The sequence below is a fragment of the Sciurus carolinensis genome, chromosome 10 (assembly GCF_902686445.1).
Source record: "Sciurus carolinensis chromosome 10, mSciCar1.2, whole genome shotgun sequence".
Taxonomy (NCBI): Eukaryota; Metazoa; Chordata; class Mammalia; order Rodentia; family Sciuridae; genus Sciurus; species Sciurus carolinensis.
In genome coordinates this window covers 106,598,214-106,615,446 of record NC_062222.1, presented here as the reverse complement: position 1 = coordinate 106,615,446, position 17,233 = coordinate 106,598,214, and the positions used below count along the sequence as shown (strand labels likewise).

The following is a 17,233-nucleotide window of genomic DNA, read 5'->3' as shown; positions in this document are numbered from 1 at the left end:
ACTGATTTTTTTCCCCTTTATCTCCACATTTTAATACTGGGACTATAAGATACATGTGAATGAACTTGTGGCTTAAATTTACTCCTTTAGAAAGTTTTCTGATCATCATAGATGTTACATTAGGTTAAGCCTTATGCAGGAACCTGGGAAGTTCTCAGAGGACACTATTTTGTATGCTCCTATTTAAGTACACATTTTAGAAATAATTTTTAATTATACTATATCAACTTTTCCTTGCCAGCTTAAGCAAAATAAAATTCACCTAAAGTGTAGGTAGATTTTGAGAACTGAGTTTTGACTACTGGGAAAACTGAACTGGTCATCCTGCTTACTGAACCGACAGAGGTCTTGGTTGAATACTCTGGGAAGTTTCTTACCCACAGATGGTGGTAACAGAATAGCCTCATAGGGTAGCTGTGAGGATTAACATGAAAGGATGCATCACAGTACTTATCAAAACTGGCAAACCAGAACACACTTCTGAGCTGTAGTTAATGACTGTTGTCATAGTGTTTTTGAGTGGGCCCGAAATGGTTTCCACCATGGCCACAACACATCTGGCCACTTGTGCTAGTGTAATTATTCTGAGAATGAACAGGTTTTGAATGGGTTCTACTAGCACATGCATTTTCATTGCAATTTGGGGACTAGTGATTCATCGAAAACAAAGCTCTGTATAGCCAGCTATAGGCAATTATGAGAAAAGCTTAAATCTAGTCACTAACTGCAGAGATTTAGTAATTTAATGCTTTCAACAATCAAACTGACCATGGTAGTCATCAGATGAGAGAAGTCCAATCCTCTCAATGTTTCCTGCTCTGATACACTAGAGGGTCGAAATAGTCTCTAATGTGTTAAGTCAGCTAAAGTTTTAACATTTATGTTTAGAAGGGAAGTACTTATGGGATTTTTTGGGGCAAGGGTTCTTGATGTTGTCATGCTTCTGTAAAAAAAAAAGGCAAATGAAAAAACCAATGCCACTGCCTAACAATGCAAGCAACTTTGCCATCGTCTGGGTGACATTTCCCTCCATTATTTCAAGTGAAGTGGTTATTTTTATCCAGTATTTAAATGACTGAAAGAAGCCATCACTATGTTTACAAAAATACATAATGATACATACTGCTGTTTAGACACATTTACATTAGAGTTCTGACTTGAGCATTCCATTTGACATGTTTTGCCAAGCAGTTTTGGCAAGTGTCACTACATTAAACTCACACCAGCAAGATTTGCACCATATGTGCAAAATCATTTTCTATTACATTTCTACAAATCTGTATGTAAGAGCTGTCAAAAATTAACACAGATCTGTACTGTGAAATGAGAAAAGCTATACATTCAAATGAAGTTATCTAAGAATGAAACTTAAAAAAAAAATTGAAATCTAAGAAGAAACTGAGGAGGTAGTCAATGGGTATAAAGTTTAGGTCTAGAGCACATCTTGACTGATAGAATCCAAATAAGAGTGCAATGTATATTTGTGTTTCTGAACACTGTATGTTTCTCATCTTTATAAAATGCTCCATCCATTTTTTGAGAGCAACAGAAGGGAGGCACAAGTCATTAAAAGCAGCAGGGAAATGTAGAAATCACAAATCAGCAGATCCTCAAGTTTGGGGCTACTGTCTAGATTTCGCATAAATATCAGATACTATGACAAAGTTACTGGATTTAAAGTATTCTATCAACATCGGTTACCATTAGTTGATGTTGTATGAAGTAGCTGGGTCAAATTAAAGATTGTATCTCCTGATAATCCTGATGACACTCTTTTCTATCAATGTATTCATCACATATGAAAAGGTAAAGAATTACCCAAAATGTAAAATCACCTACTTACTCTACTGCTGACAGGGAGTCACCCACATGCTATGGCAGAATAAGGAACACCAAGCAAGGGATGCCCAGGTTTAAATGTTTCCAGTTTTTCTTAAAAGCACTTACCCCTTGAGTTAAATCGTTAAGATTTCTGAACAATGCACCATCAAAGAGAGTAACAAACATGACTTGTTTCTACAGCTTGCAGAATACTGCTCCCCTCCCCAGGTTCCTGGCCTAAGTCACTGACACAGATACCTTCCCGGATTAGCCCTGGGACCTCCTCTCACCAATCAAGTGGAACACAGCAGCATCCTCAAGTTTTAATTCAATCTATTTTGCACCAGTATGGAAATGATTCAAGGAGTAAAGTCGACATGTTTCTCTTGAGAACAATGCATCCAACTACCAAAGACATGGAAAATCAAATCAAGAAGACAAAGCCACACCTCCAGATCTCTACAGATAACAGAAAGGCTGACAGCAACAATAGCATGTTATCTTTAGCGGTGCTTGGCCTTTACCAAAAATCAAACATCCTTTGTAAAATCTGATTTTAAAATGAGATGACCATGCAGGAACCTGTAACAAACCCAGGCAACACACCAGCCTACAGGTGGACCTCCAACAGCATGGATATGCCACGCTAAGGAGAAGGGCCAGCAGACTGAGCTGATGCTGCACCACAGCCACAGCGGCTGCGAGTGCCTGGGTCAGGTGGGGGATGAAGGAAATACGACTGCACAAGTGTTGAGGACGACAGGACACCTGACGACAGACTTCGCAGTAAGAGTAACGATCGTCTACTGCAAAAAAAGATGGAAGAACAAACGAGGCTGTGGTGGTTTTTTCTTCCGCACAAGATTTCATGTCGTCAAAGACTCTTGTAAGACACTCACTGGAAGACCTCTAAAAACACGTCAAGAAGTATCCTTCCTTCCTTGAATAGTCAAAGATATTGGTCCCACAGTTGCCATAAGAGACACTGCATTTGCCCACATAATTTTTTTTACTTCCAAACTTCAGCTAACTCACCCAAGAGGATCTCTCTACACTTAACCAATCTGAGAAATGACGGTCTCCATAAACATTAAACTTTTCAAGAAAGGTTATAGTATATGTTCCTAGGATTTCACATGCACTGGATACAAATTATTGAAAGTAGAGTAGTTTGACGAAATAGAGCACTCTCATGAATTAAAAATTTCCATCCAGTTTTCAAAACTCGTGTTCATACATGACATTAACAGGCTTTGATAACACTGCCCGTTTAGTTCTTTGCTGAACAAAGAATGTAGCAATCTGAACTTGTTTGGTAAAGGAATTTTCTCTCCTCATCTCCAAAGCTAAACTAACTCCTGGAAATGATTCTAGCACCTCTGTCACATTTAGTGATAGGAAAGGTTCCAAAGACACCACTAATTTCACATTTGGAGCTCAACAAATTAAACAGGAGTGGAAGTGGAATGGCGTTAACTGAGCCAGAGCCTGGAGTTCAGGGAAATCCTGAGGCAACGGAGGCACACGATGGGCTGACGCATTTTCAGCAAGACAATGGGAGACAGGTAAAACCTAAAGGTCAACTCAGCATAGAAAACCTCTCGGATTTTGAAGAAATTATAGACAAGCCCATTGCATAGTCACAGAACGGCCTTGAGGTGGTGCATTCCCAATGCCTGAACATTTGATCAATGCGGCAAATACCACAGGTTGCACCATGTGCTTGGTCTCAGTGCACCAAACCAACCAGTGGAATTCTTACTGTTCAACCCACCACTTTGGCATTGTGTTGATGAAGCCGGACTTAAGGCTATGGAAACTATGCGTCTATGAACCAAGAAATCAAACATCTGAAAATGATCTTGAATCTTTGGATGTTTCTTGGTTGGCTTAATGAAAAATGACTACTGTTTGTAAACTCCACAGATCATATAGTGCCTTTGGGATCAACACAGTGCAAGTTTTCTTTGTAAAACAACAGAAAAGTAGTTAATGTCCAATTAACCACTGTCTATATCAATAGCCTCAGTTCTCTGGTTTCTTGTTAATAATAGACTTTGTAATGTACAGACACCATGTGATGTCTTTGCTGAGAATTCACAATTCAAGTATTTAGAAAACATGGGACAATTTACTTGAATTAAAATAAAAGAACACGTGTCTCTTAAATAACTCCATGTCTTGCCTTTTCTCATGGGCAGGAACACTAACCCAGCCTTCCTTGGAGCCACCTCTGCTCAAGAAGCAGAGCTTACCTGAAGATGTGGGACAGGTGACTAGGAGCTCACCTATTTTTCCACCCTCACTGTCTGGCCAGTTATCACTTAAAATCAACTATAGTTTCTCTTTATAATATAATATTACTAAAGTCTGTTGTAGGTGCCATACACTTCCCAAAAAACCCTAAAATGGATTTCTATTTGGGAACTCTGGTCAAGGGAGTTTTAAGGTTGAGAATGTGTGAAGTACGACTGAACAACATGCTTTGGACTCTCAGGTGATGGTAAATGGACATTCACAATTGGAGCTCCTGAAAGGACCAGCTGTTACAGCGGGAAGAGTCTGTCCACTAATCCTAATCCACAGATCCATCCTGTGAACTTTTATTGAAGACTTCATCCTGTGAGGCCTGGTGATCGATCCCTTCATAAAATGAGCCACCGTTGTGCAGGAAAGTTCCCACTGCCCGCCCCTGCCGGGCGTGACCCACAGCATCGCTGAACACTTTGTTTATCTGTTCCTCGGAGGGCATCCACCAATCGGGGTTGGAGGTACAGTGCATCCTAATGAATTCTGTGGGAATATACACAACAGTGAAAAGAGAGAGAGAAAAACAATAGCTGGTTTTGACAGATGACAATAGGACAGGCTGCTCAAACATTAATAGAAGCTCTATCAGAAAAGCTGTATGGGAGATCCAATGCAGGGCCATGATGAAGTCACTTGTTATACCCCACTTACACCAAACCAATTTTTTTCTTATATGTACAAGTAAAAATCCCCTAAGGGAGAGGTGATATTGCTAAGGAACATTTACTGTTGAAAAGAAAGGTAAATTTGATCAGTAAGACATCGTGTGCACCGTGCCTAGTATAAGTCAGTAATGGAGCACATTTCAAAATCCATATTGTTTACTACTGACATTTTGAGAAAGTTAACTCCAGAAGCACAGCAAGTATCACCAGCATGGTATTCTCTAACCAGCTAAGAGTCTAAAGATTGAGCACAATAAAATGGCAGGGTCTTAGGGAGAGAGAGGATACTAGTTCAGAAAAGGTTTCTTCATTCTTAAAATATTGCAAGATGGGCTACTCAAATTGTAATATCTACATATTTACTAAGAAGACTTTTTAAATTGTGATCTCATCTAAATATTTAATGTCACCAGAAAATAATTAGCATGCTTGGAGGAGGGTTAGCTCAGCTGCCTCTGGCATGATCACCAAGACTTTCTTGCCTATGTACTTTCCACTCAAGTGCTGTATGGAAGTCATGGGTTGTACCCTCTGTGAGAATGTGCAGGAGACTACGAACTCTGACTAGGCAGCATCAGTGTGACCGTGGACCAACAGTATTTTGGGGGCAGTGGCACTGGTTCTCTGGGATGTCTTTTCTGTTTCTCTGACTTGCTATTAACATAAGATGTGAACCAAGTTTCAAGAAAGGGTCACAGTTGTGACACCCCTTATCTTGGCTCCTTTATAAGCCTAAGGGCAACTTCATTGAGTATATACAGAGAGCACCCAGTGGAGCCCCCAAGCTAATACTGTGTGCTGGTAAATAACTCTATCACTTTTGATGGTGTTGGGGAATAAGGGAAACGAAACTATGGCTAGGTTTGCTAAGATAGACCCTAGAAAGTTCCATGACCCAGTCACTCTAAGTGAAATTTTCAGCTTGGCCAAAAGGAGGCAGACTTTGGAACATACTCAGTTAATACTGGTATTTTCCCATCAGATGGTTTCCTGAAGTATGGGTTACTTGTATGGGGACCAAGCAGCCACCTAGGATGATCATGGCCAGGAGCCGTGCATGCCCCACCACCATTCCTGCTGAATGAGAACTCTCTGGAGTGGGCTAGGGAATCTTAGCTGCTAATGAATACCATATATTCACCCTAGCGGCCTATTGCAGAAACCAAGCAAGTACTTATGGTAAGATAGCACTCAGCAGGGAGTGTAGGGACATTCTTTCCAATAGACAAAGTCTTATCAGTGATAATTTTTTAAATTAATTTTTTCACCAGGAAACCTTCTGATCCCTATCCAGATTAAACCAGTATTAAATCTTTAGAGTCAATAAAATTGCTACTGAAGTACAGAGGTTAATATCTGAGCTTTCTGATGTGGATTTTTCAGATGTGACAGCATTCAGTTAGCACTATTATGTTTCTACTTGTCTACATGTTTATTTGTATCTGTCAAATCAACTGTGTACCTCCTGCTTCCTCCTCCTCACCTCTGCCTGCTTTTGCAGATCATCAGCTGCAAAACAATCACCTGTTAATACTGATGAAATGGTACTATTATCTGAACAGTATTTTTCTTTCTTTTTTTGTGGTACTAGGAATTGAAACAAGGGGCACTCTATCATTTTGAGCTACAACCTCAGCCCTTCTTATTTTCAAAATTTTACTTTGATACAGGGTTTAAGTTGCCCAGGCTGATCTTGAACTTGCCATCCTCCTGCCTCAGCCTCCAGAGTCACTGGGATTACAGGTGTGCATCACTGAGTGCAGCTCTAAGCATTTTTTTTTTTTTTTTCTTTCTTGGTGCTGGGCATTGAACCCAGGGCCTTGTGCATGCAAGGCAAGCATTTTACCAACTGAGTTATATCCCCAGTTCCATTTTTAATATAGAAACTTTAAAGCAAAACAAAGTTTTACTAGATAAGGCATACTGCAGGCACTAAAGAAGATTAAGTCTGAACAAATTTAAGGAGTTGGGTCAAGTATTCTTGAGAAGGAAGCTCAGGAAGGGGTGGCAGGCTAGAATTGGAAACAAGATTAAATTTTACCAAAGTTTAAAAAAAATTCCACGTTTTCCTTTCCTGGTTCATTTCCCTACACTCCCATTTTGCCAGAAGTGGCTTCTCTGGCAGCAAAAAGAAAATCTGAATTTAAAGCGTGAAACATGAGGTGCTATGCAATGCTTATGTACCATTAAGTGAGAACAACGAGGCTAAAGCAAACGATCTCTTACAGAGCTTCTCACTACCAGGTAGATGGGCCACATGAAGCCTATACGGTCTCAGTGCAAAGAAATCAAAATACAGTAAGGCTGAACACTTGTACGGGGCAGCCACAGCCAATGCGGTGAAATGGGATCACGGATGGTGGACACTGAGCGGAAGGATGCAGTACCTCGGAGGCATGTGACTTTAACTGGATCCAGAGGGCGTCTTTCGGGACCTGTCTCTCCTGACTGCACTGACCTTTTCCTTTTCCCAAGGCCGCATGAGTACTTAAGCTCATCGGTTGTGAAAACAAATCTGATGAGGTAGCGAAGGAGCCGTCTCCCATCTTTCTTTGAAGAATTTACAGCCTCGTCCCACTGTTTGCTCGTTATGTAGACAGGATAGTTGTTCAACAGCTGCTTGCTTCCCTGGAAAAGCAAAATATTTTCTCATTACCTACTGAGCCAGCCAGCCAGAAGCCAAAGCGATCTCCATTTCAAAGGCAAACATGCTTTTTAACCAAGTGGCTATGCTGACAATGAATCGGGTACTGAAGAGCACAAGTAATTGCTCACACTCAGAACGGGCACTTTTCAAATTACATTTGCATTTTCTATAACAAGAGCCAATGAGGTATAATGAACACCTTTGAAAGAGGAGCTATTTATAACTTGCATTTTAACAGGTAGGTTAAAATGTGTCAAGATCCAATGACAGGAAACACTATTTAAATATAACCTGTAACTTTCCTTTTCAATCTATTAAAATATGCAAAAATGACTTTGAAGAGTGTGATCAAACAGGTCCCTTCATCCTCTGGTTGGCAGTTAAGTACATTTAGAAATGATGCTGGTGGTCTATTTTAATCAGGTATTACCCGTGTTTAAAGCACCTAACACCTGAGAGCCATTGTGTTACAGTGGAAACAACATTAAAAAGTGTATTTTAAAAAGACGGGGCTGTGGAAACTGGAAAAAAATCATTAACAATAATGTAAAACAGGCTTCCTCAAATTACAGCTTCTACAAATGCCACTATGTCAACTCAAAATTTTTCTTACTTTTCACCTTCATAATTTATGTCTGCTATAAAATTCCCAGGCTAAATAGCTGCAGTGGGACTAATTATGGGAATTTCTGTAACATTTATAAGCCATGTTTAGTCAATTGCACCTACACGACCATTACTTTAGTTCTTGCTGTCCATAAAATTCTACAGTCCAGGACAAATTAATTAACCCATGATCTCAGTTTTAATGTACTCTTTCCCCAGTAATTAAGGTGTACAAAATAAAGAAGGGAAAACTCATTCAGTTTTACAACTCTGCAAATTTACTACAGGTTATAAATTCGGCACTGTTTGGGTCTGACAAGGTTTTATTTCAAAAAGTGCTCTTCTTAGTTAAGCACTGGGAAAGGTAGGTGGTATAGAAGCCAAAAGAAAAAGGTAGCCAGAGGTGGCGAGGAAACTGTCAATGAACTGCGTACATGGAAACTCATCATTTCATTACTCATATTTTCTGGAAAGCTATACAGTGTGACTTAGTTTCCCTTCCTAAGGGAAGCAGTTGAGGCTGCAGTTTGTTCTTTGGATTTGGAGACAGGCTGGGTTTAAGATGATTCTTGTTTTTTTGTGTTAGATTTACGTGAGCAAATTACTCATCCTTGTTGGAATAAAGTTTCTCCATTTGTAAAATGCAAGGAACTATGTATAACGTGTTTATGAACTAAGCATTTGGAGCATACACCAACCCTTGGCTCTGTGTAAAACAGGGAACCCTGTGTATAACAGGTGATCAGAAGATGGGCAGAAGCTGAGGTTCTATAGTTTGCCCCTTTAATGCAGGAGATGAGAGAGGAGGCAAACTATTTAGTGACTAGGTTATGGGAGATGGAGTTAAAAGGATTCCTAAGTGAAAAGGTGCACAGAGAGCAGAATGTGGCTGGGAGAAGACAACAAACAGGGAAAATAACCTCACTGCTTCCCATGCACCAAGAGAGAAGGGCGTATCTGACCACATGACCCCTCAGCCCTCAGGGCAGTCAAGAGCAGGAGTGTGTGCAACCCAGGCTGTGGAGAGAATCACTTGGAACTTTTAATAGTAACCATCACCATTTATGACCAGCCTGAGGTGCTTGCCCCAAGTGCTCTGCATGCTGGCCTCCTTTCTCATCCCCTGCAGCAATGTCAGTCCAACTGCAAAGCTGGACTCTGGGCTTACCCTCCGGGAGGTGACTAACTTTCTCCAAACTCAGCTCCTTTCTGTCAAAATAGGGGAAATATGCCAAGCTTGCTGGTTTGTAGTGAGTCTTCCACCAATCTTCCCACCAGATGAAGGGCTTAAGAGTTGGAATTTTTATCACTCTTTCCCCGCTTGGTGCTGGGGATTGAACCAGGGCCTTGTGCAGGTGAGGCAAGCACTCTACAAACTGAGCTATACCCCCAGCCCTGGCATTTTTTATCATTTTACACAATGTCCTACTCCCAAGGTAGAGAACAGAACCTGTCACGTAGACGTGTAATAAACATGTCCCATGACTGATGCAGTCCAAAGCTTACCACTGTGGTTGGCGCAATGCGGGTAAGAGTTATGGTGGCTACAGAAAAGAGTTCGTAATATTTTTTTAACCACTGTGGCACTGCGACACTTGGAAGAGCTGATGAACATAAATTGGCAAAGTTAAAGAACTTCAAGGCAAGCAATACATACAATTAATTTAAAATCTTCTCTTACTTAAGGTCCCTGTAAATATACTTGTCCACCTTAGAAAAAGGGATTGTACATATACTTTTAAAATTGTTTAACACTATATATGTAAATTCCCCTCAGGTGTATGGATCTCACCTGCAAGGTAGGATTATGGGTATTTTACCAAGGAGGTGACATCCCTTTCCAAGGCCACAGATGCAAAGGGGTGGGTCTGGGGAACCATGTCCCCGAGTTTGGGAACATGAAGTCATGCTGTACCTCTAAAGTAGGGTTATTTCAAGATGGGAGGCAGCTGTGATTTGGGAGCTGACAAGCCAAGAAAGGTACTTTTTCAAATCCTTTAAAAAATTCACTCATAGAACAGCTCAGAACTCTTCCAAAATGCAGAAATCAACGTAAAATATTGGTCTCATAAAATGTGGAAATACTATTTAGAAGTAATTTTCATCAAGAAAAAGAAAAGGAAAGAGATGCGAAATTTACAGCCCAAAACACAACTCAGAGTGCCCTGTGGGTTATGGATGAGAGTTATAATCCTGTTGTAACATAGTTAATAGAAATAAAATGTGACAAATAATAAAAATGAGAAAATGCTCATGTGCTTGAAATGACAATAAAAATAGTATAGTAATAATGATGATGATGGGTAATAAAAGTTTAAATAGTCCTACCCAACAGAAATACAGATATTTCCTCTACTTTTACATTTTTGTGGAATTCTGATTCTCTAGCCTCTTCAATTAGCCACCAACAGGTTATAAAAGTTAACCTGTTGTTGAGTAACTTCGAAGAAACTAAGATGAATAACCCTAAATTAAAGTCTCCACAGGCTCATGATCAAATAGAAGACATAGGTGTACATTAAGTTAAGACAGGCAGTTCTACATTAGACCTGTGAACAATGTGCTACTTAAGTGTAAAATGGAGGCAGCAGTCAGGGAGAGCTTCCTGAAAGTGGCTTTTAATCCCCATTTTTTATATGACAAAAATGCCAAGAAATGTAGAATTTTTAGTCTAAGTAATATGAGGTTTTTAAGCATATAACATTTAGTATGGACCTGTAATTTAGAAGACAGAGATGAAAAGTCTTATAATAATCCAGGTGAAAAAGTACTAAGAGCAGCTCAGAGAGAAGACAGGCAGTTCACATGGCTGTAGAATCAGTGCATGTCAGGAGGCGGCGGGCACAGTCATGTGTCAGGAGCTCCTACCTGGGTTTAGTGGGGCCGTTACAGAAGAGAAAACATGAGTATGTGTGTTCAGAGTGAGGGTGACAAGGCTCAGGGGTGTGTGGGCACCCCCAAGTACCCACAGACAGTTAACACACCAGTGGAAGGTTGAGCTGTGGGGGACTGGCTCTCGATACCCACTGGAACTTAACTTTCATGTGGTGGACGTAATGAGAAGGAACATAACTGACCAGAGAAGAGCAGAGACGATGAAGGATGAAACTCTGGGGAACAATGGGTGGAACTCATGAGTGCGCTGTAGGAAAAGGATGCGGAACCCAGAGAAAGCAGCAACGCTAAGGTCAAGCAGGAAAAGGAGAAGGGGGCTTGAAGGAGGTAGAGTGGGATTACAGGGCGGAGAGTAAATGGGAAATAGGGACAGTGAACAGAGACCAATCTTGCAAGTGTTTCATCACTAAAAAAAAAGGAGGCCGTCATTCAGCAAGCGTGAACCGAGTACCTTCCAGGAGAGATACTGCGGATGCTACTGGGGATAAGACCTGGGCCCCAGGTTCAAGGAGCAAGACGCGTCGTGGAATGGCATGAAAGCACTGGCAGAGGTGATGTGGGAGCATGCGGTGACGGAAGAAGAAAAAACAACTGAGGAAGGAAGGGAGAAGCAAAGGCAGGCTTTTCTTAGGGTGGGGAAGACTTGAGTGTGTTTTTTGATAGTGAGGTGATAACCCATGTTCTGAAAGTCTTGGAAGGAAAACAATATACATTCAACACCGAGTTTGAGGATCTTGTAAAGACGTACCACGTCTAAGCCAACACACCATCACCATCAAAACAGACCATTTCTCTTACACAACCGGGAGACTGGGTTTCTTCTACTGAAGTCCAGAGAAAGAAAATGGCTCATGTCCAGGAAAACAGCCCGTCTCAACTCCAGAGAAAGCTAGGTGGGAGACACTGCAGTGAGAGGCATCAAGGAACACTGGCTCTGACCGAGGGTGGACAGGCTGGAGTCTCCCATGGCAGGCCCTTGCTGGGCCAATGGAAAGGTGGAACTGCCTGCGATGTTTCTTCTTTCTTTCCCCCTTCAGAGTGCAGAGCCGAATCTTTGTGAGTTAAATATATGCATGACCTTTCTCCACAGAACATATACATACAGACAACAGACCCATAAACTTCAGTCAAAAATATTACCTGGCTAGCCAATCGATTCTGGCATAGACCAGTTATCAAGAGGCTTCATCTTAAGGAAATTCCACACAGAACTTTTCCTATCTTTGGACCCCGGACCTACCTCGGTGGGCTGGTCAGCTGGCTGTGGCATCAGGAGTTGGTTGTGGTGCTGCAGCACCGTCTTCAGGTAATCTAAAACGGTCTGGCAGGGCACTGGGTGGAAGGAAAGGCAACAGTTACACATCAGCTAGCCCTCAACATGAAAATAAGACTCGGCGAGGTCTAAAGACTGTTGATGTGAACTTCTAAAAAAAAGGATGTCTTCTAAAGGAAATAGAATCTCCTTTCATTTGACATCCGTAGTTATTTCAGTTAGTAAACACAGAACAGATGCTACAGTTTGGGGATAATTTTTAGGATCAGCACAATTTGAGAACTTTCAAGTTCAACTTAACTCCAATGAGAATCTGGGTCAACACAAATAATTGTGAACAACTCACAGAAGAGACATGAATTCTCTGACTTCATTTTTGGTAAAAGCACCTGATGGCACTTTTAAAAATTAAAGTACTGAAAGCCAGTATTTCTCTGGTTATTAATAAAATAACATTCATTGCAATGGTTTAAATGCACTTTTTCCCTCTAAGGTTCATGTTCTGGAAGCTTGGTCCCTGCAGTGTCAATGCTGGGACACGGTGGGACCTCTCACAAGGTGGAGCACAGAGCAAGGCTCTGGGTCAACAGGCAATACCCTGGGAAGGATGTAATACAGTGGTTCCCTGAGCTAGTTCCGGAGAGAAGGGCAGTTATAAAAGATTCTGTCTGGCCACCCCCTGTGCCCTAGCTTCCTGTCCACCATATGACCTCTCCTTCTCATAGCTTCTTCCACCATGATGCTCTCTGCCAGGAAATGATGCAGCCAGGACACCTGCCAGTCAGCACCACGGTGTTTCAACCTGTAGCCTCCACAACTGAGCTAATAAACTTCTTTTCTCTGTAAATTACTTAGCTTTGGGTATTTCATTATACTAAAAAAAAAAAAAAAAAAACGTGTTCTTTATTTCTTTGAAGACAGGGCCTTGCTAAGTAGTTGAGGCTGGTTTTGAACTTGCGATCTTCCTGCCTCAGCCTCCTGAGCTGCTGGGATTATAGGCATGCATCACTGTGCCCAGCTAAAGAAGTTCATTTTTAGTGACACAATCAATCCTTGTTTATCAACAAGCAGGAATCCTATTCAGGTTAGATTTGATTCCCAACTTAAATACACCTGACCACACAGTTCTTACTAAATGTATCACTTTCTTTGGCTTTAAGAAGCTCCCTTGATTTGGCCCAATTCACATTTGGTATGTATTTCACTGACTATTGCACTATTTTTTTTTTTTTTTTTAGATTTTGTCTTATACACTCATTTAATAATTACAATAAAACTGAACAGATATTAAGCCAATAGAACATGACTTTTTTTTTTGTCCCATTACATTAATAATGTCTATCTTATATTGGCACTCTTTCAGGAATTTTAACTAATTGCTTTCAAAGGTCTTGGTGGCTTAGTTAAGAACCTAATTTATATGAAGTGTTGCCACTATTTTTCTTAGCTATGTTTTCTTAAGATGTTTTTGCCACATTAAAGAAAACAATAAATATTTAACCTAAGCCCCAGTTTTAAAGCATCACCAGTGAGCTTTCTTCACTTTCTTTTTCTCACTTTTTTTTTCTTTCGATGGCAGACAGAAGTTATCATCTTTATCCAACTGCTAATGGCTTTGAGTTTTCCAGGCAACATCATATAACAAACCCAAAATTTTATCAATCGTCTTTTGAAGAATTTAAGTGACAGGAAGTATGGAATCTTTCTTCTTGCCAAAAAATTATTTTCCTTAATATAACCATCCTTACAGACCTGTGAATAGTCCTCTGAATATGTTGAGTATATTGAATATATATTGCTGCACAGCCACAGAAGTCAACCAAAGGAGCCACAATGGTGTCAGTTTGAAGTAGGCCTATTACTAACACCACAGTTTAATAAAACCTATCAACTCCTAATTTTAGCCTATTAGAAGCCCAGCCCATTTTACAGATGCCATAGTGAGAAAGTATACACCTTTTGGCTTTGGACATTAATTACTGGGGGGGGGGGAGCAGGACTGAGAAACTAACAGAGGCAGGAGACAAGGCTGTATTTTAGTTCTGGGGTTTTTACTCATTGTGTAGCCTTTATTTAAAATTTTTTTGGTGCTAGGGACTGAACCCAGGGGCACGTCATCACTGAGCCACATCCCCACTCCTTTTTAATTTTTACTTTGAGACAGAGTTTTGCTAAGTTGCTGAGGCTGTCCTGGAACTTGGAATCCTCCTGCCTCAGTCTCCCAAGCTGCTGGGATTACAGATGTGCACCACTGCACCTGGTTCACCTATGTGGCCTTTAGAATGTCGTTTAATTTTTACTATATTATTTGAGTCTTTTCTACACAGGATCCAACGTAGCACTTTCTTCTTCACATGGTGAGAGTAAATCCAACAGTACATATGACTGCCTTGCCAAATGACAGGTGCAAGGAATGACCTTGGATTTAGTTCAGAAGTTTTAGTAAAATTTTGTAAATGCTCATTGACTAATTAGGATTTGAATGAACTTCCTTTGATTTCTTACTCATATTTTACAGTCATTAAGATTATGAAAAAACTTTTAAATGAAGCACAAAAAATGCTTACGAGGCAGCATATAAAATGGAATATTCAGTATGACTTCAACCATGTTAAAAATAATTATGTGTATAGAAAAGAGAAAAGAAATAAGCCAAAGTGCTAATAACAATAATTAACAATGATTTATATTTTAGTCATGGTATTATGGTAGTTGTTGCTCCTTTCTCCTTTTGTCATCCTTATAAAATAAGTACAGGTTGAGCATATCTAATCTGAAAATTCAAAATGCTCCCAAATCTGAAAGCCTTTTGAGGTCCAAGATTACATCACAAGGAGAAAATTCCACACCTGACTTCGTATGGTGGGTTGCAGTAAAAATTCAGGCACACTAAAAAGTTTGTATGAAATTATCTTCAGGCTATATGTATGAGGTGTATATGAAACATAACCTGATTTTGTGCTTAAACTCGGGTCCCATCCCCAGGATATCTTACATATATGCCAATATCCCAAAATTTGCAGAACTCCAGAATCTGGAACAGTTGTGGTCCTAAGCATTCCAGATAAGAGATACTCAAACTATATTGTAAAAAACTAACTTAGAAGTCTGAAAAAATACCTTCAAGACTGTCATCTCCCCCTCTCTTGCATCTATTACCATCTATGTGGATCACACTGCCTTGGGAGAGCTTAGAGGCCAACTTTCCGGCTTTTCACATACTGAACACTATAGGCAGCAGTGCGAAGCTAGCTATCATCCAGGCCAGCTGATTCATACATGTGGGAAGAAAATGGAATTGTACGTGCCTCTGCTGGCTGAAGGAGACCCACGTGAGGTGGGACACAGGACAAAATCCTGTTAGTGGATTGTTTAACAAACTAAAACAGCCACTGCCCTGGGCATGCTGAATGATTGATTCCCTTCTTCCAAGTTCTCCCCTGATGTCCTCCATCTGTGATCCTGCAAGGCAGAAGCACCCTGGCCCCTCCAGCCCAGGGCCAGAGTGCAACCCTATTAAGGATGGGGAGTATTATTCTTGGGCGAGGGCTCCTTGGATAATTACCTAGACTTAAATAGGGAGGCCACAAAAATCAAGTGAAATGTTTTCTGTTGGGGGGGGGCTCAAAATTAGTCAATTTGGAAAATAGAGATGGGTATAAAGTATATATGAAACATAAATGGATTCTGTGTATTAAAGTGGAGGTGAAACATACCCTGACCCACAGCTACACCATGATGCCTGCTGCCTGCATAGGAGAAGCACAGGACACTGAAAGGGATTGTGGAAAATCTCCTGCTCTCTTGTCCCTTTGTCCTGTTCACCTACAGTTCTGTGGACAGCAGTAGAATTTCTAAGTGTGCATGTGGCACTCACAGATGGGGAATAAGGATCCAGGATGTCATGTGTGGCTCCACACAGTCCAGACCACCACGTTATGCCTCCGGTCTCCAACGGAAGAGAGCCAGGTCAGGGCTCACAGCTTCAAAAGACCAACAGGTCCTCAAGGAGCAGATTATGCCCCCAGAGACCTTCACCCCAAACTGCCTCTCATGCAAATGTGACTTCAGATCCATTGGGCAGATTTCCTCCATTCACTTTTTTTATTCTTCTACCTACTGGATAGTAAATGAAGAACCAAAACCAAAATATCTATTAAAAGGAAAGGAGGGGTAGGCCAGGGTTGTGCAGCTCAGTGGTACAGTGCTTGCCTAGCACGTGAAAGGTACTGGGTTCATTCTCAGCACCACAAATAAATAAGTAAATAAAGGTCCATTAACGACTAATAAAAATATAAAAAGAAAAAAGAAAAAGAGACTGTACTGACATTGTTTTTCCCTCCACATAAGAACACTTTAAAATGTGTATCAGACAATCCTGGGAAAAGGGAAAGCAGGAAGCTCCTTTGCATTAACAATAAAAAGGAAGACTTCTTAGTCTATATGGTTGCTTATCACGGTTAGGAAAAGGGGTTAAACCCACACACTGGATCTTTAAGACATTCTAAGATAATATCAGTATAATGGATTCCTGGCCAAAAGCCTTGAAAATTACTCCTAAAGTAACTGTTGGGTTCTATTTGCTTAAAGGAACTAAGTGATACTTATGAACTGTGTGATCCTGGGACAGGTGCTTAATCTGAGTCTGTCATTTCACTTGTAAAACTGGATTAACTACTGCAGATTAACTGAAATAATACATGCAAAGCAGAAAGTACCCAGGAAGTACTGCCTACTGTATTCCTCACAGAAGCCACTTAGCTGTTTGACCATGCCGACTTGAGCAGTTGTGCAGTAAGGTTCTTCTAAAGGAAAGTGCTCTGATTCTGGTTTTGCCCATATTTGTTGTTTTGTTTTGTTCTGGTACGAAGAATTGAACTTAGGGGCACTTAACCACTGAGCCATGTCCCCAGAGTCCTTTTTTATATTTTATTTAGAGACAGGGTCTCACGGAGTTGCTTAGTGCTTCGTTAAGTTGCTGAGGCTGGTTTTAGAACTCACGATCCTCCTGCCTCA

At 40.7% G+C, this 17,233-nt stretch overlaps 1 protein-coding gene across 2 annotated transcripts in view; it reads right to left on the bottom strand.

The window, feature by feature from the left end:
* Positions 1–3,562: 3,562 nt before the first annotated feature.
* Positions 3,563–17,233, bottom strand: part of Bend4 (BEN domain containing 4) — a 29,839-nt gene continuing 16,168 nt past the window's right edge. Inside the window, exons 3-5 of one of the 2 annotated variants that reach the window (XM_047567269.1) lie at positions 12,185–12,276; positions 7,184–7,424; positions 3,563–4,614 (exon numbers count right to left, since the gene is read on the bottom strand). In XM_047567269.1, coding sequence (XP_047423225.1) covers positions 4,397–4,614; positions 7,184–7,424; positions 12,185–12,276 — 551 coding nt within the window. In that variant the 3' untranslated portion in view covers positions 3,563–4,396. The remainder of the gene's footprint in view (positions 4,615–7,183; positions 7,425–12,184; positions 12,277–17,233) is intronic. The other variant, XM_047567270.1, reaches the window with a different exon arrangement.